The sequence below is a fragment of the Rhinolophus ferrumequinum genome, chromosome X, assembly GCF_004115265.2.
Source record: "Rhinolophus ferrumequinum isolate MPI-CBG mRhiFer1 chromosome X, mRhiFer1_v1.p, whole genome shotgun sequence".
Lineage (NCBI taxonomy): Eukaryota > Metazoa > Chordata > Mammalia > Chiroptera > Rhinolophidae > Rhinolophus > Rhinolophus ferrumequinum.
The window spans coordinates 83,471,994-83,498,821 of NC_046284.1; the positions used below are offsets into that span (position 1 = coordinate 83,471,994).

Genomic DNA, 26,828 nt, shown 5'->3' on the forward strand with positions numbered 1-26,828 from the left:
TGTCTGACCATCTACACCCTTTTTCATTACATCATCGCTTTTAGTGTCACTCTGGGACACTTAACAGCATATCTTTCACATATGAATCACTTAAGTGATATTTACTAAATAAACCATATTAGTTCTTGGACCTCATTAACACTTGTGTTCATCAATTCCTTCCTTGTTTCTCATTAGCCAATCTACTCACATTTCCACCCATTGAAAGCTGATACACCCCTCAGGCTAGAACTGAGGCCCCCATCTCTCCCATATAAATATGTTGATCTCTCCTCAAACATAAAAAACCAATGGGAGCACATCTAATTCATTTTGCAGTTTCAATGTTTATTTCTGATAACAAAACTTGACAGCACACAAGGGGAAAAAAGCAATAGACAAGGAACAGCAAATAAATTTATCTTGCATGCCACTTGCATGTCAACAGGTTGTGGCTCTCTAGATAGCTGTGTTTAGAAGGAATCTGAGGTTTCAGCCTCACTCAGGGGAAAGACTATTGCAACTGATTAGCAATATCTGTAAACATAAGAAAAAAATTTAAAATCAATGATGTATGTCAAATAATAAGGAATATAAATACGAAACAGTGCTTCCCCATACTTATCTCCCCGCCATGGGTTTCCTATGATTCCCAGCTTGTGCACATAAAAACATTCCTATAGTCCCTACATCTCCCAATGACTGTAGCTGCCCAATCCAAAGTGATATACCTACCCAACATCTCACTCAACCCAGAAGAAACCAATGGCACCAAAGTTGGCAGCAAAGTTGGCAGTGGCTGTACCACCAGGGCCAATAATGGGGCCGGCAAAGGTCTGAGGAAATCTGGAGCGGGCATTCTGGTGGTATCTGGCCCAGAAGGTAAATGGGATTCTGGACCAAGGATCTCCAAAATCTCCTTCCTCATCCCAGGTCAGCAGCTCAAACTCAATGTCATCCCAGCTCCAGGGCCCAGATACGGCCTCATCTCCAATCCCCATGCGGGTTCTCGCCTCAGCCCGGGCCTCGGCCTCAGCTGCAGCAGCATCCAGAGCATCCAAGGCCTCATCTGCGGCCTCCATGAACTGTGCAGTCCAGTCACGAGGGTCTCTCTTCTGAACCTGAGATGAGGAATAGAAAATAAAACAAACCCATAATAGTATTAGTTAATATTTATGAAGCACCTATTATATATTTATGCCCTACTTCATGCTACTGTTTGCTTAATAACAACAAATACCACTAGTAATGCAGCACCTACCATGTGCAATACCTTAGATTTCATTCCTGCTCTGGACCATTCCCAGCCAGTCACACCTCACCCCTTGCCCTATCAAGTCTGGAGAATTTCCTCTATTACCTCTGCAATAAATCTCAGCACTTTCATCTTGCTAGTCTCATGGTAGGAACGGAGGCCCCAGAGGAACTCATACTCAGGAGGGTTGCTGTTGGGCACTCGCCTATAGTCCAGGTACCTTAGAAAGAGCAAAATGATCTCTGTTTATATCAAGGTAGAATGATAGTCCATTAATGCATCATAACCCTACACTTTAAATCCCAGATCTCAGGTAGCAAGTGCCCCCAGCCTCATTCTTAAACACAAACAGAGTATTTATCCTCTAATAATCAGGCCTTTGAATTCCTACATCAGTGTTTGTACACTAAGCAGTCACCTAGAGCTGCAGGGGAGGCTTGCATAGGGTTATATAAAGGACAACACTTAATTTCACTCCCTATGTCAAAACTCTAGCTCCAGGTTCTTGCAGTCTTGTCAGTGAACCACAGATAGGCCCACTACAATGATTACACTCCAGTACAAAAGCTCAATCAGGCCCAGTCTTAGAGATGTCTACTGTGGGGATGGTGGACAAGCTTCACTTGCAAGGTAACTGTACTGTAGAAAAATTCAATCACAAGAAGTATACTCAATAAATACTCTGAGTGCACGTGTGTGTGTGTGTGTGTGTGTGTGTGTGTGTGTGTGTATAGTTAGTGTAAGAAATGAGCATGGGAAGGACTTTCTGAGGCTGATCAGCACAGAACTCAAGAGGACCAGACAAATTCCCTTAGGCATCACTTACTTCTGCTTTACAAACTCATAAGTGAGAAGTTTCCTCAGATCTCCAAGGAGGGGATGTCTCACCCTGATAATAAAAAAAGGAACCCATAAACAGAGACTATGACATTGCCCAAAGAAGAAAAAAGAGCTTTCCAGCACAGAGGTCAGAGATGAGAGAAAAGGCAAAGAATTCAGGACTATTTCCCCATCCTCCCAGGTCACATTCTTGGGGTCTATACCTCCCCAAATCCCCTAGACCACCAGGCTGATTCAATTCTGGGACCATCCTCTGTTGTCAGAGGATGGTGTAAATAGGCAAGAGATGAGAGAGCCCAGTCATACCCAGGACGCAGTCCCATCTTGCGTAGTGCCTCCCAGAGGACAGCTGCAATGGGAGGCAAGGGGAGACAAGGGACGGAAAATGAGCATGGAAATCAGGCAGTAGCCAACCCCCTGCTGCAGGTCCAGCCACTCACCTTCACTGGCACGGTTGCCATTCATGAAGATGATGCCCAGAATCACTAAGAGGAGACCCAGCTTGGGTGTGTCTTTGGTCCTAAATAGTACAAAAAGAATATGCTTTCAGCAGACATTTTCACAAGACACCCCAGGCAGCTTATCCATATAGCTTCCCCAGTATTCCTCGGCTAGGGGATAATTCTACCCCAGCTCTGCTATGTGACCCTGAATCTTGGACCCTGACCTACTCCCTGAAAAAAGCACTACTGAGAAAGGCTATGTTCCACCTCCTTTCCCATCTTACGTTCCCAGTATGCCGGCCAGGGACTCAGGAGTACTGATGAGAATATATAGATGTTCTTCCTTGTCAATTTCCTTCAGCTGAATCCCAAATTTCTACAGGGAAAGGAAGACACTATGAAATTATAAATCTAGCATAAGTTACCCATACTCAATCGCTCACCTTCCTGTGAGATTTGCCCTAAACTCCCAGTAGGAATCCCATGAATCTTTGAAATCAAGATATTTCCCATCACTCTTGTCCCTTAGGGCTGCCTTCTCACCTTCTCCAGGACAAAGCACGCACGTTCAATGATTTCTGGATAAACATCAGTGTATTCACGGATGATATCCCTCAGCATTTCTGTAGGAGAGAGAAAAGAGCACCTTGGCTGAGCAGGGGCCATGGAGCTGCAGCCACTTTGCCGGCCCCACTGAGGAGAGCACAGTCAGGGTCCTCAAGGGTGAAAAAGGAAGAATCAGCCATGGAAGGAGCGAATTGAAGGGGAGGGTACATATTAGCAAAGAGATGTCCACAGAACATGGGGCGAGGGTAAGGGCGAAGCCATGGGAGAGGGCACTGGATGCCTACCTGAGCGCTTGATGGGCACCTTTGTGTAATCTTTAAGCATCAGGTACTTGACCAACTTGTTCGCCTGGGAGGGGAAAAAGAAATCTTAAAAGTTATAAGATATTTACAGAAAACTTGGTTGAGTTATAGATGAAAGGATAACAAAGAAGAGAGCGAGAGGGGAGAAGTGACTGCGGGGTTATAGTGCTTACTCTTTCCTGAAGAAGGGCCACGTCTCGGGGCTGTGAGGCACCCAGGTTCTGTGAGGCACGCGAGTTGGGAGAGGGGCGCAGATTTGGTGAGGGTCGTAGGTTCTGCCAATCAGGTGGAACTGGCCAATCGGTGGGGATCCAGTCAGGTGGTAGTGGCCAGTCAGTGGGAAGTGGCCAATCAGGCGGCAGTGGCCAGTCAGGGGGTAGTGGCCAGTCGGGAGGGCCTTGCCAATCTGGAGGACCCTGCCAGCCTGGTGGGGTCTGCCATCCAGGTGGGGTCTGCCATCCAGGTGGATTCTGCCAGGCCAGTGGGTTTGGCCAGACAACTGGACCAGGCCAGACAATGGGATTCGGCCAGATCACTGGGTTCTGCCAGATCACTGGGTTCGGCCAGATCACTGGGTTCTGCCAAGCAACTGGGTTCTGCCAGGTTGGTGGGGTCTGCCTAGCTGGGGGGCTCTGACGTGCTGGTGGTGTCTGCCTGGCTGGCTGGTTTTGCCAGCCTGATGGGTTCTGCCAGGCCAATGGGGTCTGCCAGAGCACATTGGGAGGTGCGCCAGGTGGGTTCTGAGTGGTAACTGGAACTGGTGCAGACCGCCAGGTCCCTGCAGCCAGTGGGGCCCGCCTCTGATCCCCACTGCTGTTCTCTTCCACACTCAAGTTATTAATCTGCATTGTCAAAGAGAAGGAAGATCCAGCGTCACCAGTTGTTTCTGTGTCCTCACCCTATCTATTTCAGGAAGGCCCCCTAAAACCCTCACCTGTAGTGACAGCCTGACCCACTAGCCAATGGTCACCCTGAGTCCTGGGCTTGTCTTTCACTGTCTTCCAGGCAGGAGTTTCATCTCTGAACCAGGCCAGGAGCAACCCAAGGGTGGGGCCTGAAGCTGCTCCTCTTCCTATGTCCATCAGTGGCTCTGCTTGTACCACCCTGGACAAATCACTCAAGTCACTTCACCTCTCTGAGACTTACTTAGTTTCCTTCTCTGTAAAAGTGAGACTATGATTCCTAACTGGTATGAAGTATCGTGAAGATTTAATAAGTGAGATAACCTGTGTAAATGTGCCTAGCTCAAGACCTAACACATCATGGCTGCTATCAAAATATAAACTGAATTACATACAGGTTGTATATATTATGTCTCATCTACCCATCAGTCTGTGGACATTCAGAGGGCAGGATTTATCACATTTACCTTATCATCCCCTATAACCTATGTAGCTAAATACAGGCAGATATAGACATAAATATAGACATAGATATCTCTATATTTAGTTTTTAGAACAAGTAACAATCTCAGAGAAGAAAGGAAAGAGCCCAAAGCAAAGTGGAGCTAGCAGGGATCTCACCTTGCGGGTCCTCTTGCCCCGAATTATAGTCCTGGACTCCAGATTCTGAGCCTGGGAACCATCTGCTGATGTCCGTGCAGCTGCACCATCAGATTCAGAGATACCTAGGTCTGCCTCTATATCAGCCTGGGAAGTGGCAATCTTGGCCTGGTTAACATTCTGGGTTTGGGTATCAGCTGTTGGGGACTTAGTGGTTTCATTCCAAGCCTTGAAGGCTGTCTTAGACTGAGTGTTCGCCATCTCACTGGCATTGAGAGACTGAGAAAAATTGTAGGTGGCATTTGGGCCCACCTTAGTAGTGGTATTGTGGGCCTTAAAGGCCATCTCGGACTTGTTGGCAGTTAACTCACTGGTGGTTGCTGCCTGGGAAAAATCATAGGCAGCATTTGGGCCCTTTGGGGTGGCATTCTGGGGCATAAAGGCTGCCTTAGGCGGCGTCTCCTTGGCATTAAGAGCCTGAGAGAAATCATAGGCACCATTTGGGCCTTTTGTGGTGGCATTCTGGGCCTTAAAGGTTGTTTTAGGCTTAGCTGCAGCTGCTGAAACCTGATTATCAGCCATCTCACTGGCTGCTGAGGGCTGTGAACTCTGGGGGCTACAATTCGGCCCGCAGGCAGCTGCTGGGGCCTGGCTGGTAGGTGGAGCCTCCGAGATCTGGATGGCCTCCATCAGAGTCTGCATAAGCAAGGTGCTGTCTTCTACGGAGGCCTCAGCCTGCAAATACAGGGGGGAAAATTAAATCTCTGGGCCTCCGAAGCGGGAACGAAGGGGTAGGGGGAGCAGCATAAGGGAGGTGCAAGTGGGTGGTTGGAGCAAAATGCAGGCTGAGGCAGAAATCTAGACCACAGGCTAGGGACAAAGGGAGGCACAGTGGTAAGAAAACGTCAGGTAGGGGCTGAGCGGCCAGGTGGCCAGGGGCTAAAAGCGGGGTGGGGTGGAAAGAGGAGTGGGGGTGAAGTTCAACAGCAAGGTGATCAAGGAGTGAGGTTAGAGCAGAGCAGTGCGCGGTAGGAGCGCTGGACCTGGGCGGTGTGAGGGTGCCCCCGCGAGGAGTTGAGGAGAATAAGGGGGGGGTCTCAGGGAGTGGGGAATGCAGGAGAGCGGGAGGGTGGAGGCGGGAGCTTGGGGGAGGGAGCGGCCGACTGGTCTACGATCGTCAGGACTATGGGGGGAGAAATGGTTCCTTATCCAACCCGCATTCTCTGGGCAGATTGCCCTGACTACTAACAGGGTCTCCTCTTTCTCAGAGCAGGGACTGATGGCTGGAAAGGGAAGCCCCTCCCCCCTCGATAAACCCTGGGAATTTGAAAGACGACAGAGTCAAGGCACGAAGAGGGCAAATCGGATCCAGGCGTTTGGGAGGCCAAAGGGGCCCAGGGGGGAACTGTCGGCTGGGGAAATGGGATGGGGGAGGAGTGGAAATCTCACCTGGAAGCCGAGGAGGCCCGCACCACAGTCCATTTTCTGAGCCATGGCTCCCGTCCCTCTGGCAAGAGCAGAGCCTAGGGGGTGTGGGGGAGGAGCCGGGCGTTATACTATGGAGGGCAAATACGAAGAATCAAATTTGGGGGTAGGTTGTTGGGATTTGATTGTGGGGACGGATGAGGTGCTGAATGTGAGGGGAACGCGCTGCATCGATATGGGAAAAGTGAATGGGTGCCCAGAAGGTGGTTCTGAATCCCGAGAAGCTACTGACGAGGAGAAGCTTCCAATCCGGGTTAGGAAAGCAGATAAGAGTTCTGAATCTAGAGGGATTGGGTTGGGAGTCGCATTTGGAAAATTGAATGGAGGTTTCGAATAAGGAGGAATCAATCGTATAACAGTACAGTTCGAGGTCGAGAAATCTGGAGATTTTGAACGATGGGGAAGGGTTCAGAGAGCGAACAGGGGTTCTGAATAAGGGAAGATCGGGTGAGGGGTGTGAATCGGGGTTTGGGGAGTGGAAGGGGGATCAGAATCCGAGGTAAAGGGATCGGGATGAAAAAATGGGAGGCCCGCACCAGGGGGCAGATGCCCTGTCTGGGGGCTAATTCTCACCTTGCCTCAGGCCCCAACCCCAACCCCCTCGTTGCCTCCCTTCTTCACGACTCAGAGGATCGGGATTGCAGTGCTCGGCCCTCAGCAGCCGCACCCTCTCCTTGTCCCGGAGAAAATGCCAGCGCGGCAGCTAGGACGACCCCGCCTCTTCGCCTAATATACCACCCACCGCCTCACATGATTGTGCGCATGCGCAAGAGCTGACCGACCAAATAAGAGTCTCACCGCTTTCCCAACAAAAGCCTCCTCCTGAACATCATGGTGCGCATGCGCAACGGCAGGCAGTGCCGCCCCTTTGCCAACACACCACCCCACCACCAACCAGGTCCACAGTATACAACGGTCCCTCCCCTTACTTTATATCCCCTCCCCAAAACAGATGCGCTGTGCCTCTAGGTCCCACCCCTTGCCCCACACACCAGCCCCCTACCTTTTCCGCAATGCGTCTCTGATCCATCCCTCCCCTCTTATGGCCCCTTCTGTCAGGTCGGCACGCATCTTCACCCCCTTGTCTAGCATCACTTAGGTCACATTAAGGAGGTCTCTGCAACAAGTGCTAGGCTACTTTGGGACTTAGAAAAAGGAATGGCCAAAGAGGATACACCATTGGAGGTAGAAAACATCTGCACACCATGCGACTCTACATGATACCCCAAGAGCTCCCAGACTCAAGAACATTAGATTCTTTCCTGCCCTTTATGCAGCCCCCGCCATGGGCTTATTTTATATGCGGAGGTAGGGAAGAGGGAAGGAAAGGAAGAGCACAGCTTCTACATCACAGCACGATCTGTGTTGGACCTTGTCCTCTTACAGCAGCCCTGGGAGGTGAATGTCTCCATTTTACAGATCAAGACTCTGAGGCAAAGACACGTTGCATGAACTAGACAAGACCACAGATCCCGTGAACAGAAAATGCAAAATGTGGGCCTGGGTCTTCCTGACTCCAAAACCCATGTTCCATTAGAGTTGGCCTGGGGACTGAGGCACCCTCTCCTCTTGTTGGAGTGACAACTCCGCCCCCCACCTCTCCTGCCCAGTCAACGTCTGTCCCAAACAAGCAAGGTGTGTGTTCTCTGAGACCTAAGCTCTTGCTCTGCACCCGGGAGGATACAGGTAGAGGCCCCTAGCCCCACCACTGACTACTCTACGCAAGTCCATCCTACACTGAATAGGGTCCACTTCAGCAGACTTTTTCTTTCTCCAATAGTGTATCCTCTCTGGCCATTCCATTTCCTGGGCCCCAAAGTATTATAGATGAACTTAGCAGGAACCTAGAGCTTATTGCAATCAGAGACCCCACTCAGAGACTTCCTTAAGTGGTGCTAGGCAAGGGGGCGGAGACGCTTGCCAACCTGATGGGAGGGGCCATGAGAGGGAAAGGATAGAACAGAAACGCATTGTGGAAAAGGTAGGGAGCTGGTGTGTAATGTAAGGGGTGGGACCATTGCTCTTTAGGGTCCACTCCCCGCTCTGAATGGCCTCTTCGCAGAGAGTGGCACAAACACGCTGTTCCCGAGGCTTTCCTGGTGCCCGCTGGAGTAGCTAGGACAATCACTTGTGTGTCTGAGCCATGGCAAGACCTGATTCAGAGTAAATGTTTGTCTTGGTTCCCTCCAGGGCTGGGCCTCAATTCCTCGGATAAAGTGCTGGGCCACTCTACCACTAGCTGTGTGAGCCCACTCAGGTCACTCCACTTCTCTGAGCCAAGCTCTCATTATGCAAAATGGAAAGTGCAAGGAGCACTTATTGGGGTCCTACCCAAAGACACACATGCTGCTGTGCTTCTAGAATGACTGGAGAGACTTGAAAAGGCAGAAAATGATATACAGATGTGAGATGACCCAGATTGAATGGGTATTTTCCAAAATCCAAAGCAGATCTTTATACATTTCACATTTGTTCTGGCATCAGCTCCTGCCAGTAGTCTGCATATGAAAGGAAGCTAATGCTAGGAAGGATCCCAGCATTTGGTCCCCAAGGGCCAACATCAATTCTGCCTGGCTGGATGACTTTCCTCATCTGTTGCATAGCAACCTCCTCTGTCAGCTGCCTGTTTTTCCTCAGCACTTCCTCTGTAAAGTGTCTGCAGTGGGACGTGATCAGACTCAGTAAAGGAGGTCTGAAACACCATTTTATATGCTATTTGCTTCCATATCTGTATCTCCAGTCTTGATTTGGCCTATGAATTCTACATCCATAATCCAACTGCCTGCCTTACCTCAATTCTCCAATTGGATATGTCTCTGTATTAAAAAAACAAACAAACACAATAAATTTATTGGGGTAACATTGGTTAATAACATTATATAAATTTCAGGTAGTATTTTCAAAATTAACAGGTAATAAACTGATTCTTTTGTATATATCCTCCTCTTCACCAACATTGTGTTTCTCCTTTAGTTATGTCCTTCCCTCCCCATTAGAATAAAAGCCTTTTGGGGAGATGGATTTTTTTTTCTTTTATTTGGGTTTTTCTGATTACTTGTTTGTTTTTCTTATTACTTTAGGTTGAAACTGCTCTTTTTTCCATAGGTTCCTAAAGTGGAAGTTCAGTTTGTTGATCTTATTTTATTTTTTGTTTTGTTCTCTTTTTTCCAGTTACAATTGACATTCAGTATTATTTTATATTAGTTTCAGGTGTACAGTGCAGTCGTTAGACATTTATATAATTTATGCAGCGATCCCCCAATTAGTCTAGTACCCACTTGGCACTATACGTAGTTGTTGCAACATTACTGACTATATTCTCTACGCTGTACTTTACATCCCCGTGACTACTTATATATGGAATCTAAAGAACAAAATAAACGAATGAACAAAGAAAGCAGAAACAGACTCATAGATACAGAGAACAAACTGATGGTTACCAGAGGGGAGGGGATATGGGGAGCTGGGTGAAAAAGGTGAAAGGATTAAGAAATACAAATTAGGGAGATGGATTTTTGTTTGTTTTATTAATTGCTGTATCCCCAAGACCTAGAACAATGCCTGGTATATTTTATATGGTCAAAAAATACTAGTTTAATGAATGAATTATTCCCATTATCCATCCTGTTCCTCAAGCAAGAAACCTGAGAGACATACTTTTTTCCTTTCCTGTGATGAATTCACTTACTTTTCCTCATTATACAAATAATGCATATTAATCATTAAAAATTCAAAAATTACCCAAATATTTTAGAAATTAAGTGAAGATCACTCCACATCTCACCATCTTGATAACTACTATTAAGATTCTGATGCTACCTTTTAATATAACACTTAATGTATATATATATTCTTACATAAATGGGATTATATTATATATGCCATAAATATTTTAAATTTCTTACTGCCACTTCTTTCTTTCACTTCTACCCTCATCTGCTAGACATGAATTTTTAACAACATTTTTATATCCTTCCATGTTCAAAAAGTCATGTTTTTATTGTTTTATAAAACTTACGATTATACACACTTTAACACATCTTATTTCTTAGTTAATGCTAGCCTACCTCTGATTGATTCTTTTACATAGATGCATAATATTCCATAATAGGGATGTACCACAATGTATTCAATCATTTCTCCCCACTTATGGTCATTCATTTCAGTTTAAGGTTTTTGGGGTTTTTTTTGTACATACAAACAACATTGTGATAAAATACATGTACATATATCCTTATATTTTAATGCTTAATGTTTTTTTATTCCTATGACACCAGATGCCTGGGAGTAAGACTGACATACTCTATAGCCCTTGGTATTATAATCTTTCCAATTTCTTTGCCAATGTGATGTGTGTTTTATTGGTATCTCCCTGTGGTTTTAATTTACATTTCTGATAAATAAGTAGAACACATATGCATATATTAATAGACCTATTAAATTTCTTTTGTAAAGTACTTGTGTAAATCTTTTATCTATTTTTCTTGTGTGTCTTTCTTTGTCTTACTGACTTTTAAGACTTCTTTATATAGTTGTACAAATGCTTATTGAAAATCCTTAGGGCTATATGTATTTCAATTTTTTCACATTTTAGTAAGGTAATACAGTATATATACTCTACTACATAATAGTTCCAACTGCAAAAGCCACAAAGGCCAGATATTTACTTTTTCACATTCCCTTAGCAACTAACAGAACATGATCTAGGATTTACCACTATGGCAGGTCCTGAAGACCACACTCGGGGTCAATCATTTGCTAGGACTCACAGAACTCAGAAAAGGTGTTATACTCACGGCTATGGTTTATTACAGTGAAAGGATACTGATTTAAATTAGCAAAGCTAAAAGGCACATGGGGCAGAGTCTGGGACAAAAACAGGCATGAGCTTCCAGTTGTCCTCTCTCAGTGGAGTTGTGTAGCTAGAGTTTAATTCTCCCAGCAAGATGTGTGACAAACATGGAAGCTCACCTGAGTCTTGGTGCCCAGGATTTTACTGGGGATCAGTCACGTAGGCCTGGAACACCTGTGTGCCTGACCTTAGTCACTCAGTTACCAGCCTATGCAGAGGTCAAACTAATACCACAAGGTCCAAGGCCCCACTATAAAACGCACGGCTAACATAAATGTAAACTATCTGCTGTGGTTCAAAGCCCCAGGTGAACAAAGACACTAATCAGGTAGGATATTCCAAGGGCTTAGAGTTTATCTCCCCAGACTTTGTCAAGAGCCAGACCTTTCTTTGGAATGTGCAAAGCTTTTTGTGGAATACATAGGATTTGAACACCCCAAACCTGCTGAGTCAACTCTTTACTGCATGAACAGTCACAACACCAACCTGATACTTGGTTAGAAAGCAGTTATTCAAAGATGGGATTCAATGCCATATCTGTAAGTGTCGGAGCAGCACTGGTAGCAGGGCCAAAGGCAGCATTTACTATCCAGTGTTCAGTGGTGGCAGTAATGGCATACAACAAGCTAATACTTGTGGCATGATTTTTTTAAAATACAGCTGGGCCAGATGCTCTTAGGAAATTAGTTTATTAATTCTACTACTTTAAACAATTTTTAGGAACTTTTTATTTTGAAATAATAATAAGTACACAGGAAATTGCAAACATTGTATAGAGAGGTCCTATGTACCTTTCAGCAGCTTCCCCCAATGGGTACATCTATGTAACTATAATACAATATCAAAGCCAGGAAATTGACATTGGTATGACATGTATATAGTTCTATATCACTTTATCCCATACGGAGGTTTCTATGGTAATCACCACAGCAATCAAAATACAGAAGTATTCCATCACCACAAAGATTTTCCCCTTTATAGTCACATTCACCACCTTTCCCTCCATTATCACTAACCCATGGCAGCCATTAGTGTGTTCTCCATCTTTGTGATTTTAACATTTCAAAGCTATAAAATTGGAATCACATAGTATGCCACATTTTGAGTCTCATTTTTTTTCCTCACTCAGCATAATGCCTGTGAGATACATCCAAGTTGTTTTGTGTATCAATCATTTGTTCCTTTTTATTGCTGAGTACTATTCCATGGTATAGCTGTGCCACAGCTAGCTTAACCATTCACCCACCGAAGGACATCTGAGTGATTTCCAGTTTGGGGCTATTATGAATAAAGCTGCTATAAATATTTGTTTACAATTTTTTCTGTGAACATAAGTTCTCATTTCTTTGGGATAAATGCCTAAAAGTGCAATATGCTGGCTTGTAGAATGTGTTAGTTTTATAAGAAACTGCCAAACTTTCCTAGAGTGGTTGTATCGTTTTACATTCCCACCAGCAATGTGTGAGTGATCCATCATCTCCAAATCCTTGCCAGCATCTGTTGTATTTTTTAGCCATTCTGATAAATGTGCAATGATGACTCATTGTGGTTCTAATTTGCATTTCTCTAATGGCCAATGATGTCGAACATTTTTATATATGCTTATTTACCATCCATATATGCTCTTTGGTGAAATGTCTCTTCATGCCCATTGTCTAATTGAATTGTGGGCTTTTTTTGGGGTTTTTTTGGTGCGTGTTTTGTGTGTGTGTTGAATCTTGAGTTTACATATTTTATGTATGAGTCCTTTATTTTCTCCCAGTTTGTAGTTTGTCTTTTCATCCTCTTAACAGAGTTATAAAGCAACATTTTGAGGAAGTCCAATTTATTGAGGTTTTTTTTTTTTTCCTTTTAAAGACTGGTTTTTGTATAATTTCTAAGAACTCTTCAACAAGACCTAGGACCTGAAAGTTTTATCCTATGTTATATTCTAAAAGTTTTATTACTTTAACTTATATAACTTATATATAGAAGTCTGTCATCCATTTCTATTTAAATTTTGAATGAGATGTGAGGTTTAGGTCAAGGTACATTTGGGGGGATTGGGGTGGTAGGACTATGGATATCCAACCATTCTAGCACAATTTATTTAAAAAGACAATCCTTCCATTGAATTATTTTGTAACTTTGTAACAAATCAGTTGACTGTACTTGTGTGAGGCCTATTTCTGAGTTCTCTATTCTATTCCATTGATCTATATGTCTATTCATCTACCAATACGACAGTCTTGATTACTGTAGCTATACAATAGTCTTGAAATTGAGTACAATTTTATTACTCTTTTTCAGAATTATTTTATTATTCTAGTTCTTTTGCTTTTCTCACATACTGTAGAATAATCTGTATCTACAAAACCTCTTGCTGGGATTTTGATAGCAATTGCATTCAACCTGTTTATCAATTTAGGGAGAATTAACATCTTTTCTGTGTTGCTTCTTCTAATCCATGAATACAGTATATCTCTCCTTTTGTTTTGACCTTCTTTGATTTCTTCATCAGTTTTGCATATTCTGCTGTTGCTGGGTGGAGTATTCTATAAATATCTAATAGATCCCATTGGTCAATGATGTTTGCTGATTTTCTCTCTAGTTGTTCTATCCATTGTTGAGAGATGGATGCTGAAGTTTCCAACTATGCAAATGTAGGTTTGTCTATTTTTACTGCTAGTTCTATCAGTTTTTCTTTTGGATATTTTGCATCTCTGTTGTTTGCTGTTTACACATTTAGGATTGATATGCATTGTTGGTAAATTGATCCTTTCATGATTATGTAATATCCTTCTTTATCCATGGTAAATGTCTTTGCTCTGAAGTCTACGTTGAAGTCTACGTTGTGAAGTCTACTTACTATCACCACTTCTGTTTTCTTTTTATTAATATTTGCATGGTATATATTTTAACATCCTTTTATTTTCAACCTAATTTCATCATTATATTTGAATTGAGTTTCTTACAGAGAGCATATAATTGGGTAATGTTTGTTTATTCACTCTGCCAATCTCTGTCTTCTAATTGGTGTGTTTAAACCATTTACATAGAGTTTAATTATTGATGTATTAGGGCTTAGTTCTTTTTATGTTTTGTTTTACGTTTTTCCCCTCTATTTTCCATTTCTCTTGACTTCCTGTAAGTTAGTTAAACTATTTTTGTAGAATTCTGCTATGGTCTGAATGCTTGTGTCCCTCCAAAATTCGTATGTTGAAATCCTAACCCCCAAAGATGATAATACTAGGAGTTGGGCTTTTGGGAAGTGCTTAGGTCATTAGGGTGGATCCCTCATGAATGGAATCAGTGACTTATAAAAGAGGCTTCAGAGAGATCTCTAGCCCTTTTTACCATGTGAGGACACAGCAAGAAGGTACCAGCTATGAACCAGGAAGAGGGCCCTCATGAAATGTGACCACACTGGTGCTTTGATTGTGGACTTCTCAGCCTCCAGAAGCATTAGAAATTAATTTCCATTGTTTATAAACTACAGTCTGTGGTATTTTGTTACCCAAATAGACTAAGATAAATTGATTTTATCTATAGTGTTTTTGAGTATGTAACTTTGCATAGACTTTTGTAGTGGTTGCTATAGGTACCACAGTATTATATGGGAGTGCCAAAAAATGTGTACAAGTGAACACTTTGGTCAACATTGCCCAAGCAGTAGTTCACCATAATTAGAAGTGCCTGGATGCTGATGGTAACCACTATGAGCACCTCTTGCGATTGCAGAAGTCAAACATGACTTGTATTCATCTTTTGTTATCAGTATATATTGAGTATTAGAATTTTAATACAGTTTCCCTTTCTTAAAATGTGTATACATTTTTTGGCACCCTCTGTATGTAATGTATAACAGTCCATTTCTGTCAACATTTTACTAGTTTAGTGAAAGAGAAACCTTAACTCTGCTTACATGTTTTTACCATCGTTTGTAATAGAATTTATATTTATATTGTCATTTATATTTTAAATTTATATATATTTATAATATATATATGCAAATTGTCTTAAATATTTCCTGTATATACACTGACATATGCATTAATTCTTGCTTGAATCATCAAATATAATCTTGAGAACTCAAGAGGAAAAGGAAAGTCTATTGTGTTTACCCATATTCTACTCATTCTGTTGTTCTTTTCTTACTGATGGTCCAACATTCTTTCTTTTGTCATTTCCTTGCTTTTTCAAGAACTTCCTTTAGGCGTTCTTTTAGGATAGGTAAGTTGATGACAAATTCTCTTAGTTTTCCTTCTTCTTAAAATGTCTTGATTTCCTCTTCACTACTAAAGAATATTTTCACTGAGTATATAATTCCATGTTGACAGTTCTTTTCTTGCACACTTCAAAATTGTTGTGGCCTCTATATGAGAAACCTGCTGTCATGGGTTTGGTGTTCTCCTATAAGTAATGTGTCATTTCTCTCTCTGATGGCTTTCAAGACTTTTTATTGCTGTCTTTAGCTTTCAGAAGTTTGAAAATGATGTGTCTTGGTGTGAATTTCCTTGACTGTATCTTGTTTGGAGTCTGCTCACCTTCTTGAATCTTTGGTATTGTGTTTTGTTCCAAATTTGGGGAAATTTCAGCCACTTTTTCCGTCCTTCGTCCTTCTGTCTTCTTCTGTGACTGGTATGATACCTATGTTAAATATTTCATAATAGTCTGAGTACCCAATGCTCTGTTCATTTTTGTTTTTCAGTCTATATTTTTCTCTTTTGGTCAGATTGGATCATTTCTATTGTTCTATCTTGAAGTTCACTGATTCATTCTTCTGTCATCTTGTTCAGCTGCTGAGCTCATCCACTTCATCCACTGAGGTTTTTTGTTTTGTTTTGTTTTTTTCCTAAGTTCATGTATCGGGTTTTTCAGTTCTTAAATTTCTTTTCGATCCTTCTTTATGTCTTCTATTTCTTTTGGAGACTTTCTACTTCTTTGCTGAGCCTTCCTATTTTTTCTATGAATGCTCACAATTGCTCATTAAAACATTGTTATGATTGCTGTTTAAAAATCCTTGTTAGATGATTCTAATATCTGTGTCATTTGGTGTTGGTGTTTGTTGACTGTCTTTTCTCATTCAAGTTGTGATTATTATAGTTCTTGATATAAGTGTTTTTAAATTGAATCTTAGATAATTTGCTTATTATATTATGAGGATCTGGATCTTATTTAAATCTTCTGTTTTATTATTTGTGGGTGGAAGTCCACATTCCCACTCAGCTTCCATTGACACTTGGGAGGGACGGGCTCCTTGTTATTGAAGACTAAGTGAGAGTTCTAGCTCCATGTTAAGCTTTTACTAATACCACTCTGACTGGGAGATACCTGGGTACCTAATTACATAGTGAATGGGTGTCACTGTTAGTGCTGGGTGGTGATAAAAGTTCTTACTGTCCACTAGGGCTTCTTTTGACACCACTCCACTGGTTAAGGGAAGGAGCATCTCCTTATCATCCATTGGAAATTGAGATCCAGGCTCTCCACTGGTCTATGACATCATGAGGATTGGGCTGTTCCCACTCCCTCTTCGCCCTTCTCTGACACTCTGTCAAGGGATTGGAGACCTCATTACAGACTGACAAGGGTGGCAGTATAGGGTCTCTAGCTGTCATTTGCTGGTAGGGGTGGGGGCCATTGTTTCTCCTCTGGTATTTAGCTACAGTAAAGCAGTTACTGTCTAATTTTTATTTTGTCTTGCTATGCTGTCTTTGTCATTTGGATATAGAAAGACCAGACTTACCTTGGGGCTTTTTTTTTTTGTCTGTGCCCTTTGGTGTTTCCAGTTTGCCAGCTTCTCCAGTACCTGGTCTGGGATATATGTGTCAAAAAGAAAACCCAGGGAATTCACCACCATTTTGTGCCTTGGGATACAAGTTCACTAGACAGTGTGCCATCTTATCTGCAACTTTCAGGGTTTTCTTAAGTTATATATATATATATATATATATATATATATATATATATCTAGTTTTATATATATAGATATCTATATATATATCTAGTTTTATATATATATAGATTATATATATAGTTATATATATAGTTATATATATAGTTATATATATATATATATATATATATATATATATATATATATATATATGATGCCCAGGGATGAATAGGGAAAAGTACATCTACACTATTTACCCCTTCCTACTAGAAGCATAAGTCCTCAATTTCAGTGCTTTTTAAAAAAAAAAGACATTATAACTATTGGGATTTCTAATGGACAATCTTACTGTAAGAAAAAGAAATAATATGATCGCTTCTTTTACAATATATATGGCACTTATTTTATTGTGTTAAATGATTTGTTGAAACATCAGTTAAAACACTGGGTAAGTAAATAACATCCCTTTCTTTTTCCTAAAATGACTTCACCATTTTATTTCATATTAAGAATGTTTGTTGTGGGCCGGCCCAGTGGCTCAGGTGGTTGGAGCCCCGTGCTCCTAACGCTGAGGTCACCGGTTCAATTCCTACATGGGCCAGTGAGCTGCGCCCTCTGCAGCTAAGATTGTGAACAATGACTCTCCCTGGAGCTGGGCTGTGGCGAGCAGCCAGAGGTTGTCGTAGGCTGCCATGAGCGACCGACCAGTGCCTCAGCCGGAGGGAGCGGGAGGAGCGCAAGGTACATAATACCAGCATGGGCCAGGGAGCTGTGTCCTACACAACTAGACTGAGAAAGAGCTGCTTGAACCAGAGTGGTGGGGAGGGAGGCAGAAGAAGGGGGGAAAAAAGAATATTTGTTGCTTTTTTATAATGAGTTTAAAAAAATCTTATTTAGTAGTTTCATTCTTTTCCTATTTTACTTATAATTATTCATAATGCCTCCTTCTGCCGTATTCCCAATCTAATCCATAACCTATTTCTGTTGATTCTACCATTTTAAGTACACCTTGATTCCATTCTGTTCTCTTACCTTTTACCATCTTGCTGTTAGGGGGAGTATGAAGAGAGGGAGAAATTAAGAGAAAAAAGTAAAAAAGAGAGAGATGGAGAGAGAGAGAGAGGAAGGAAGGAAAGTAGAAAATAGGAATAAGAGAAAGGATGAATGGAAAATAGCTGTTGCAAGTAAATAGAATTATTAAGGTAAGGAGAAATAAGAGAGTGGTGAAAGAATGAATACTAAGTTGAAATGGGAAAAGCCGGAGGAAAGAGAATAAGGAAGTAGAATGCAGAAGGAAGAAGAGACATAGGATGGAAGAGTGTGACAGGGAGGTGGGAGGAGACAGAGGTTAAGGAGTAGATGAAGAAGATAGGAAAATAAACAGAGAAGAAACAAAAAGAAGAAAGGAGTAGAGGAAATCACTAGGGAGAAAAGAGAAGTGTTTGAAGTAAGAGAGATAGGGACGGTTGAGGGGAGGAGCAGGAGGAAGAGGAAGAAGAGGAGAAGAAATGATGTAAAATCACCTTACTAATGGCAGATTTCATTCTGCAGAAAGAATGTTGAATGTCAGAAATTCCCCTTTTCTCCTCAAATACCCAGTTCCCTTTATATTTGGTACCCAGCAAAGTACCAGAGATCATTTCTCACATGATGTCACTCTTGCCCTGAGGTAAGACCATTGTGGTTTTCAACTAGTAAGAGCCATGTGACCCATGTTTTGAACAGATAAATTTGTTTGTAATACGCAGCATTTATCATATATTTTCTGCTGCTGGTTGTTCATCAGGTGTGGATATTATCTGACAAATTCAGGTATTCAGGAAATGTAAGTTTTCTTTTTCTTGCAACTCAAATTAAATTTGATGTCAAGTTCCCAATCTACTGAGCAGTTGAAACTCAAATCTCCAGCAGTACAGAATTTCTCTCACCCTCTTTTTTTGAGGTTGTGTCTAAGTTATGGGATCTTAGTGTCAAAACATTACGATGGGTGATACTGTTGAGTATCATATATCCATGCTGGCATTCACGCCCTATCTAGTTCACCAATGTCTGTCCAAGCAGGTAGCTGTTGAGTTGAGACTCATTCTTTACTACAAAGTCCCTTTGGGGCCTGATTCTCTTTGAGTGTGTCATATACCACTCATACACATGGAAAATATTCTGTTGCTCCTACCATATGCTGGGCCTTGTTCATTTCTGTGAGGCTGTCTTTGCCTAACATATTCTTATACTCCCATGATACCCTGAGTGGAAGGAAACTATGTAAGGAGGCCTAAGGTTAAGAATGCCTACAGATACCACATAACAATTTTTATTTTGTAGTCTTGTCCTCTCCTTGTCTTACTCAGGAAGTGAGGCACAAGGCCACATTGCTAGAAGAACTTACAGAACTATCTGGGGTTTCTTCCTATCCCTGGAATATAGGGCCTAGATTTCTCTTTTTTTTTTTTTTTTCAGAAGCCCACAATATCTACTGACTCCTTGTTTTTCCCTCTGCTTTTCTTCCCAACAGAATCATGTAAGGGTGGAGATACAGCCTTCACAAAAAGCACTAACAGGAAGAAAAACTTGGACAAACTAACAATTAATGACTTTTCTTGGACCCAGCAGAGAAATGAGGTTTTAGAGCAAACCACCTTACTGAATTTTTTGGGGGACAGGCAAATCCAGAGTCACAGATGAGATCTGCTTACCTGACGCAGAAGCTATTAGAGCCATGAACTTGTAGGGACACTTAAATGATAATTTTGACAAACTGCTGGAGGCTAAGTGTAGACTAGAATGAGAATGAGAAACTCCTGGGAGTGGTAGGTAGTCTAGGAGTGGAAGCACACTTTCATGGGCTTTATTTCCAGGAGTATTACCAGGTTCTCACAGTAAAGATTCAAAGAAAGATACCCTTGTGGTGCTGGCAGGAAAAGGGGAAGAGGCCTTGTGAACATCCTTGTGAAATATGCCCAAGGTCTTCGCTATAACAAAGACCTACTTTCCAGGAAGAAATACTACCAGAGCCTTGTCTTAGAGTCATGCAAGAAAGACATTCCTCTCACTAGCTTTACTGTCTCACCTAAGGTGGGGGACAGGGACAGGGGGCTATACAAGAAGCAATATCTGTAAAGATCACAAGCCCACTAAAACACTGAGATTTAATTGGAATATTACAAAACACTCCTTTTCCCCATACCATACCACCATAACAATAGGGCTCCAGTATAACAACAGTGGATTACAGCTGAATGAACTGCAAGACAAAGACTCTCTAAGGAAGAATATATAAGGAAGCCCAAAACCAAGAAAGGATATAAAATTAAGGACATAAGAGGGATGGGGAGCCTCTGGCACCTAGTGCTAAAGGAAACTTTAAACAAGGCCAAGTGCTAGCAAGATGAACGTATATCTCCATATGAGAGACCTAGAGAAAAGAATGTAAAAAGCAGAGCAGGATATACAAGAACTGTGGGACAATTTCAAAAAATGCAACCTATATATAACTGGAACACCAGAAGGAGAAGAGAGAAAATGGAACAGAAGAAATATTACAAATAATAATAGCTAAAAATGTTCCAGAGTTAATGAAGATAAATCACAGACCCAAAAAGCTCATAGAACACCAAGTAGGTAATACTACAAAATTTACACTGAGGCACATCATAATCAAACTGCAGAAAACCAAATACAAAGACAAAATCTTGAAAAAAGCCAGAGGAAAAACAATGTTTTACTTATAGTAGAACAAGGGTAAGAATTACAGAAGACTTCTTATCGGAAATCATGCAAGCAAAAAGAAAGCGGTGTAAAATATTTAAAATATTGAAAAAAAGTCCACCAACTAGATTTTTATACCCACTAAAATATCCTCTAAAAGTGAAAGAGAAATGAAGACTTTCCTAAACAAACAAAAACTGAAGAAATTCATCACCAATAGATCTGCCCTGCAAGAAGTGTTAAAAGATTTTCTTCAGGCAGAAGGAAAATGATACAGGGCAGAAACTTTGGAACTACAGAAAAACAGGAAGAGTATTGAAGGGGGGGAAATGAAGCTTTCTTTCAAAGAAGAAAGCAAAACTGCAATTATAGATATTTTGGGATGCTTTAATCAAAGGAAGTTTGTGTAATACATTTTTCCATTATTAAACAACTATAAGCAATTCTCAAACATAAACATATATCAAGGATAAAAATAAAAAAGATGGAATAAGTTATGGCAGACAACTAATAAACAAAAAAACTGTATTAGTATCAGACATATAATACTTTAAGGAGAAATGCTTTTAGATAAACATTTCACTACATGATGTAAATAAGATAACATACAAATCATAATTTAACAGAAGGGCAAAATGAAATAAAACCAAAATCATAGCATGATATTATAATACTCCTTTCTAAGTGAATGATAGAATAATTATACAAAATAATGGGTCCTTCTTGAAACTTCTACATAGATACTATACACTGAGGCCCAAACATAAACTATTATGGTGCCTGAAGAAAACATAGGTACTACACTTATGGACCTTGGGTTCAAAGAGGACTTTATGAATTTGACCTCAAAGGCAAGGGAAGTAAAAGCTAAAATAAATGAGTGGGACTATATCAAACTAAAAAACTTCTGCACTGCAAAAGAAACCATCGATCAAATAAAGAGGCAACCGGGCCTCCCGGAAGCTCAGGCGGTTAGAGCTCTATGCTCCTAACTCCGAAGGCTGCTGGTTCGATTCCCACATGGGCCAGTGGGCTCTCAACCACAAGGTTGCCAGTTCAATTCCTCGAGTCCCTCAAGGGATGGTGGGCAGCGCCCCCTGCAACTAAGATTGAACATGGCACCTTGAGCTGAGCTGCCACTGAGCTCCTGGATGGCTCAGTTGGTTGGAGTGCATCCTCTCAACCACAAGGTTGCCGGTTCGACTCCCGCAAGGGATGGTGGGCTGCGCCCCCTGCAACTAGTAACGGCAACTAGATCTGGAGCTGAGCTTCACCCTCCACAACTAAGACTGAAAGGACAACAACTTGACTTGGAAAAAGTCCTGGAAGTACACACTGTTCCCCAATAAAGTCCTGTTCCCCTTCCCCAATAAAAAACTTAAAAAAAAAAAAAGCTTTGGTATTTAAAAAAAATAAAAATGAAAAATATAAATAAAAAGGCAACCAACAGAATGAGAGAAAATTTTTGCAAACAACGCCTTCGATAAGGGTCTGATATCAAAATATATAAGGAACTCATACAACTCAACAACAAAAAAACAAACAATCCAATTTAAAAATGGGCAGAGGACCTGAAGAGACATTTCTCCAAAGAGGACATACAGATGGCCAATAGACATATGAAAAGATGCTCAACATCACTAATCATCAGAGAAATGAAAATAAAAACCACAATGAGATATTACCTCATATGAGTTAGAATGGCTATTATCAACAAGACAAATAGTAACAAGTTTTGGAGAGGGTGTGGAGAAAAAGGAACCCTCATCCACTGTTGGTGGGAATGCAGACTGGTGCAGCCGTTATGGAAGGCAGTGCGGAGGTTCCTCAAAAAATTATTACTAGAATTACCATATGACCCAATAATCCCTCTCCTGGGTATCTACCCAAAAAATCTGAAAACATTTATCCATAAAGGTATATGTGCTCCAATGTTAATTGCAGCTTTATTTACAGTGGCCAAGACATGGAAACAACCAAAGTGTCCTTCGACAGATTTTTGAATAAAGAAGCTGTAGTATATATACACAATGGAATACTATTCAGTGGTAAGAAAATACGAAATATTGCCATTTCCAACAACATGGATGGATCTTGAGATCATAACGCTAAGCAAAATAAGTCAGACAGAAAAAGTCAAGAACCATATGATTTCACTGATATGTGGGATATAAAACTGAAAGCAACAAAGGAACAAGATAAACAAATAAAGAAACAAAAACTCATAGACACAGACAATAGTTTAGTGGTTACCAGAGGGTATGGGGGTAGGGGGGTGGTAGATGAGGGTAGAGGATCAAATATATGGTGATGGAAGGAGAACTGACTCTGGGTGGTAAGCACACAATGTGATACATAGATGATGTGATACAGAATTGTACACCTGAAATCTATCTAACTTTACTAACAATTGGCACTCCAAGAAACTTTAATTTAAAAAAAAAGAAATAAAAATCATAAAAAAGAAACATGAGCACTACAGAATTCTTACATCCCTCTTCTATGTTTTCTACACTTGAGCTAACTTGATTTTTTATCTCCTTTATTTACACATGGGTAAGAATTTTAAAATAAATTTTAAAGTATGCCTACTTGGTATTATGTATTGTGATAAGTGCTGGGGAAATAATAATGAGCAAAAACACGCCTATTACCTGCATTCAAGGACTAATGGATCCCAGTCTAATGTAAATAAACATAAGTCCAGTCAGATTTGCACAGTTTTAAAAGTTTTAAGAGTACTGAGTTTTTGTTGATAATTTGCATCATGAGATCAGGCAAAGTGACATCTCAAGATTACATCAAGGTGGTTACCAGAGGGTAAGGGGGTTGGGGGGTGGGGGATGAGGGTGAGGGGGATCAAATGTATGGTGATGGAAGGGGAGCTGACTCTGGGTGGTGAACACACAGTGTGATTTATGGATGATGTGATACAGAATTGCACACCTGAAATCTATGTAATTTTACTAACAATTGTCACCCCAATAAATTAAAAAATAATAAAAAGATTACATCAAATGATTTTTATATAAACTTAAATAGGTTACACCTTCCTTCATACTGTACAATTCCCTTCCAGTTAATTCTTCACTCTCATCACCATAGCAATGAACATTTCATTAATAAGCAGAAGGTTATCAGAGAAGACAAGAGAAGGACACCTGCAAGTAGCACCTCCAAAGTTCAGTGTAAGGATGTTTGTTTGATATCTCATCAGATATCATTTGCCTCTGGAATCATACACCTCTGTCATTTACACTGGAAAATTCACAGGTATATCTAAATGTTTTCATATACTTGGGATATAATTTAGCTCCATATGTGTCCTCAAGGTTCAGCATAAATATAAAACTTATCAACTGCCTAATTTGAGAATCATGAAGCATTAACAACTATACCAGATATGGAGCTGGATCATATACTTAAGCTTACAACATTTCCTGTTTCATTTACGAAATAAGGATCATCTCAAAAACATTGGAGAAATGGTCCATACCAACTCCAACATCACACCCACCCACCCACAGGCGCAATGGTAATTAATATACTCCATCTGAGACTGTTTTTAGCACATAATGTTACACTACATTTTGACATAACATTTTCTATGACATTAAAAAGCCTTTGCAAATTTGTTTATAATAACTATGTAATATCCCATGATATAAATTTACCTACTTGACTAATTAACAAAAGTGTTGTTTCCATTTATTTTGTTCATTAGATTATCATTGTGATCCACCCCCACCCGCCCACCACAAACCTCTGAGCATATCTCCAATTATTTCCTTATAGCATATTATTAGAAATGGAGTTACTAGGTCAAACGGGTATGAACTATTTTAAGGTCATTATTCAATAATACCAAAATGCTTTCCAGAAAGATTTTTATCAACAGTAGTAATGTAGAAGAATTCTCATGTACCCTTGATGGTATTGAGAATCTGCTTTAAAAATATCTTTTCCAATTTGCTAAACAAAATATTTAATTGCTTTAAATTATATTTCTTTTATGATTAAAAAAGGGAAACAAACTTTCTATGCTTGTTAGTCATCTGTACTTCTACAATGAGAGTTATTTAAATATTAAGGATATTAACCTATGTCTATCAAGTTTGTCGCAAATACATTTTTTGTGGCTTGCCTCTTAATTTTGTTTATATATTCATGATCTAGGAAAAAATATAAACCATTACTTTCTTTTCCATTGTCATTTCTTCCATTTTTTTTTTTTTAATGCTAGGGATGTCCTTCCCCACCCAAAAGCCAAATGAATATTCACTTTTCTAGAAAGTAATTTGGAAATGTGTATTCAGGACCTAAAAATACCTATACTTTTTCAGTAATTTACCTTTGGAGATTATGTTCTAAGCGGAGAATTCCAAAATCTGAATTATTTTGGTGTTTTTAATGACAGAAGCATTCTTCTTTTGCCATATGAAGTAAGAAAACAAAATACAAATTTAACAGATTATTGAATAGGACTTTACAGTGGCTTCAGAATTTTGGTTAAAGCCACATAGCTAAAAAAACATTCTCCAGGTGTCCCCGTATTCTAAAGAGAGACACCAAGGAGCTCTGAACAAAATCCTATAGGGCTTATGCAGGGGCAGCAGACTAGTCACTCTTGATTACTCATTCCATTCCTTCTCAGCCTAAATTTACTTAGAGACTAGAAAGAATTAGGGAAGAATTTATAGTGTTTGTGAGTCCTTGGCTTGGGAAAGAGTGTTTTCCCCTCCTTTGAGGAGGTGGGGGGCATGCAACTCCCTTGCCAAAGCCATGTAAGGAGGGATCCAAAGAATCACTCATAAAGACTTGGGAAATGTGCATGGGATAAGAACAGAGGGAAGTATTTTATCACATTTTGGATGTTCAATAGTTTATTTTCAGATAGAAATTGCTGATGATCATTCTGGTTTGACTTGCTCCTAAAGGCTTTTCTGCATTGACTACATTCCTACAGCTTGTCTTCATTATGTATTCCACTATACTGAATAACATTTGAACTCTGATTTGAAAGATCACTCATGATCACTACAATCATAGAGTTTATCTCTGCTGATGAAATTTCTGATGTTAACAAAATCTGAAGCCTGGCTAAAGGCTCTTCAATGCTTTTCACATGTTTTCTCACCATCATGACCTTGGTGATTTATAATCTCTGAAACTGGACTGAAGCTATGATCATGTGACCCACTCCATGGGCTGCCCATCCTATGTATTGGTTCATTCTCATGTAGGACAGTGTCTGAGATTATAGCACAGTTACTCTAATACTTATTAGTCTTGGAAGTTCCCTGGCTGAGACTCAAATCCAACGCTATGAGTATCTACTCCAAGCCTTAAACATCTATCCTTTGAAGGGAGGTTAATCTGCCTCTTTAGCTTGTCTTTACACTCAGAATTTTCTTAAGTTCAGAGCCATGAAGTGTTACCCTTAGAATACGTGGTCACATTCCCTGTAATCCAAATTCTTCCTCAGATCCCTGATTTTGAATACATTTCTTATTTTCGTTCAGGCTCTTTCTCATTTGATAACAAAATTTAAAAAGTAAACCTGTCATTTATAAATGATACTTGGCAGCAGTGAGGAATCCAACCAGCTCAAAAGAGAGGAGGAAGAGAGAAAAGAAAAAGGAAAAGGAAAAAGAAAAGGAAAAGGAAAAGGAAAGAATTACTTAACAAGTCTCCACCATACTCATATAGCTTCCTAGGAGGCAAGCCCGGGATTGGATTTACCCTCCACCCTGACAAAAACACTAAAAAAGGTGGGGAGGGGAATATGGAATAATGGTTTTCAAAACATTAGGCCATGAAGAATAGTAATCCCTAAGAGATTGGGGAAGGGAATGAGGTGAGCCTTTACTACTTGGGACTTTCTAGTTCATGGTTCAGTGAGGTAGAATGCAGTCAGAGCCCAGAGGATTCCCTTAGTTGAGGTGACAGAGATGAGAGACTGGAAAGATCAAGGGAACAGATACCAAAAAGAGAGCTGCACTTCGGGAAAACCCTCGAGA

The 26,828-nt window shown here is 40.7% G+C and overlaps 1 protein-coding gene across 2 annotated transcripts in view; it reads right to left on the bottom strand.

Annotated features, from left to right (window-relative positions):
• Nucleotides 1-306: 306 nt before the first annotated feature.
• The window catches only part of MAGED1 (MAGE family member D1), a 50,620-nt gene continuing 24,098 nt past the window's right edge, over nt 307-26,828 (bottom strand). The window contains exons 1-13 of one of the 2 annotated variants that reach the window (XM_033115853.1): nt 6,947-7,100; nt 6,338-6,411; nt 4,910-5,623; nt 3,560-4,228; nt 3,369-3,432; nt 3,061-3,140; nt 2,802-2,893; nt 2,515-2,594; nt 2,381-2,423; nt 2,061-2,123; nt 1,340-1,454; nt 715-1,100; nt 307-516 (exon numbers count right to left, since the gene is read on the bottom strand). In XM_033115853.1, coding sequence (XP_032971744.1) covers nt 723-1,100; nt 1,340-1,454; nt 2,061-2,123; nt 2,381-2,423; nt 2,515-2,594; nt 2,802-2,893; nt 3,061-3,140; nt 3,369-3,432; nt 3,560-4,228; nt 4,910-5,623; nt 6,338-6,382 — 2,343 coding nt within the window. In that variant the 5' untranslated portion in view covers nt 6,383-6,411; nt 6,947-7,100 and the 3' untranslated portion in view covers nt 307-516; nt 715-722. Of the gene's footprint in view, nt 517-714; nt 1,101-1,339; nt 1,455-2,060; nt 2,124-2,380; nt 2,424-2,514; nt 2,595-2,801; nt 2,894-3,060; nt 3,141-3,368; nt 3,433-3,559; nt 4,229-4,909; nt 5,624-6,337; nt 6,412-6,946; nt 7,101-26,828 lie in introns of those variants that run through there. The other variant, XM_033115864.1, reaches the window with a different exon arrangement.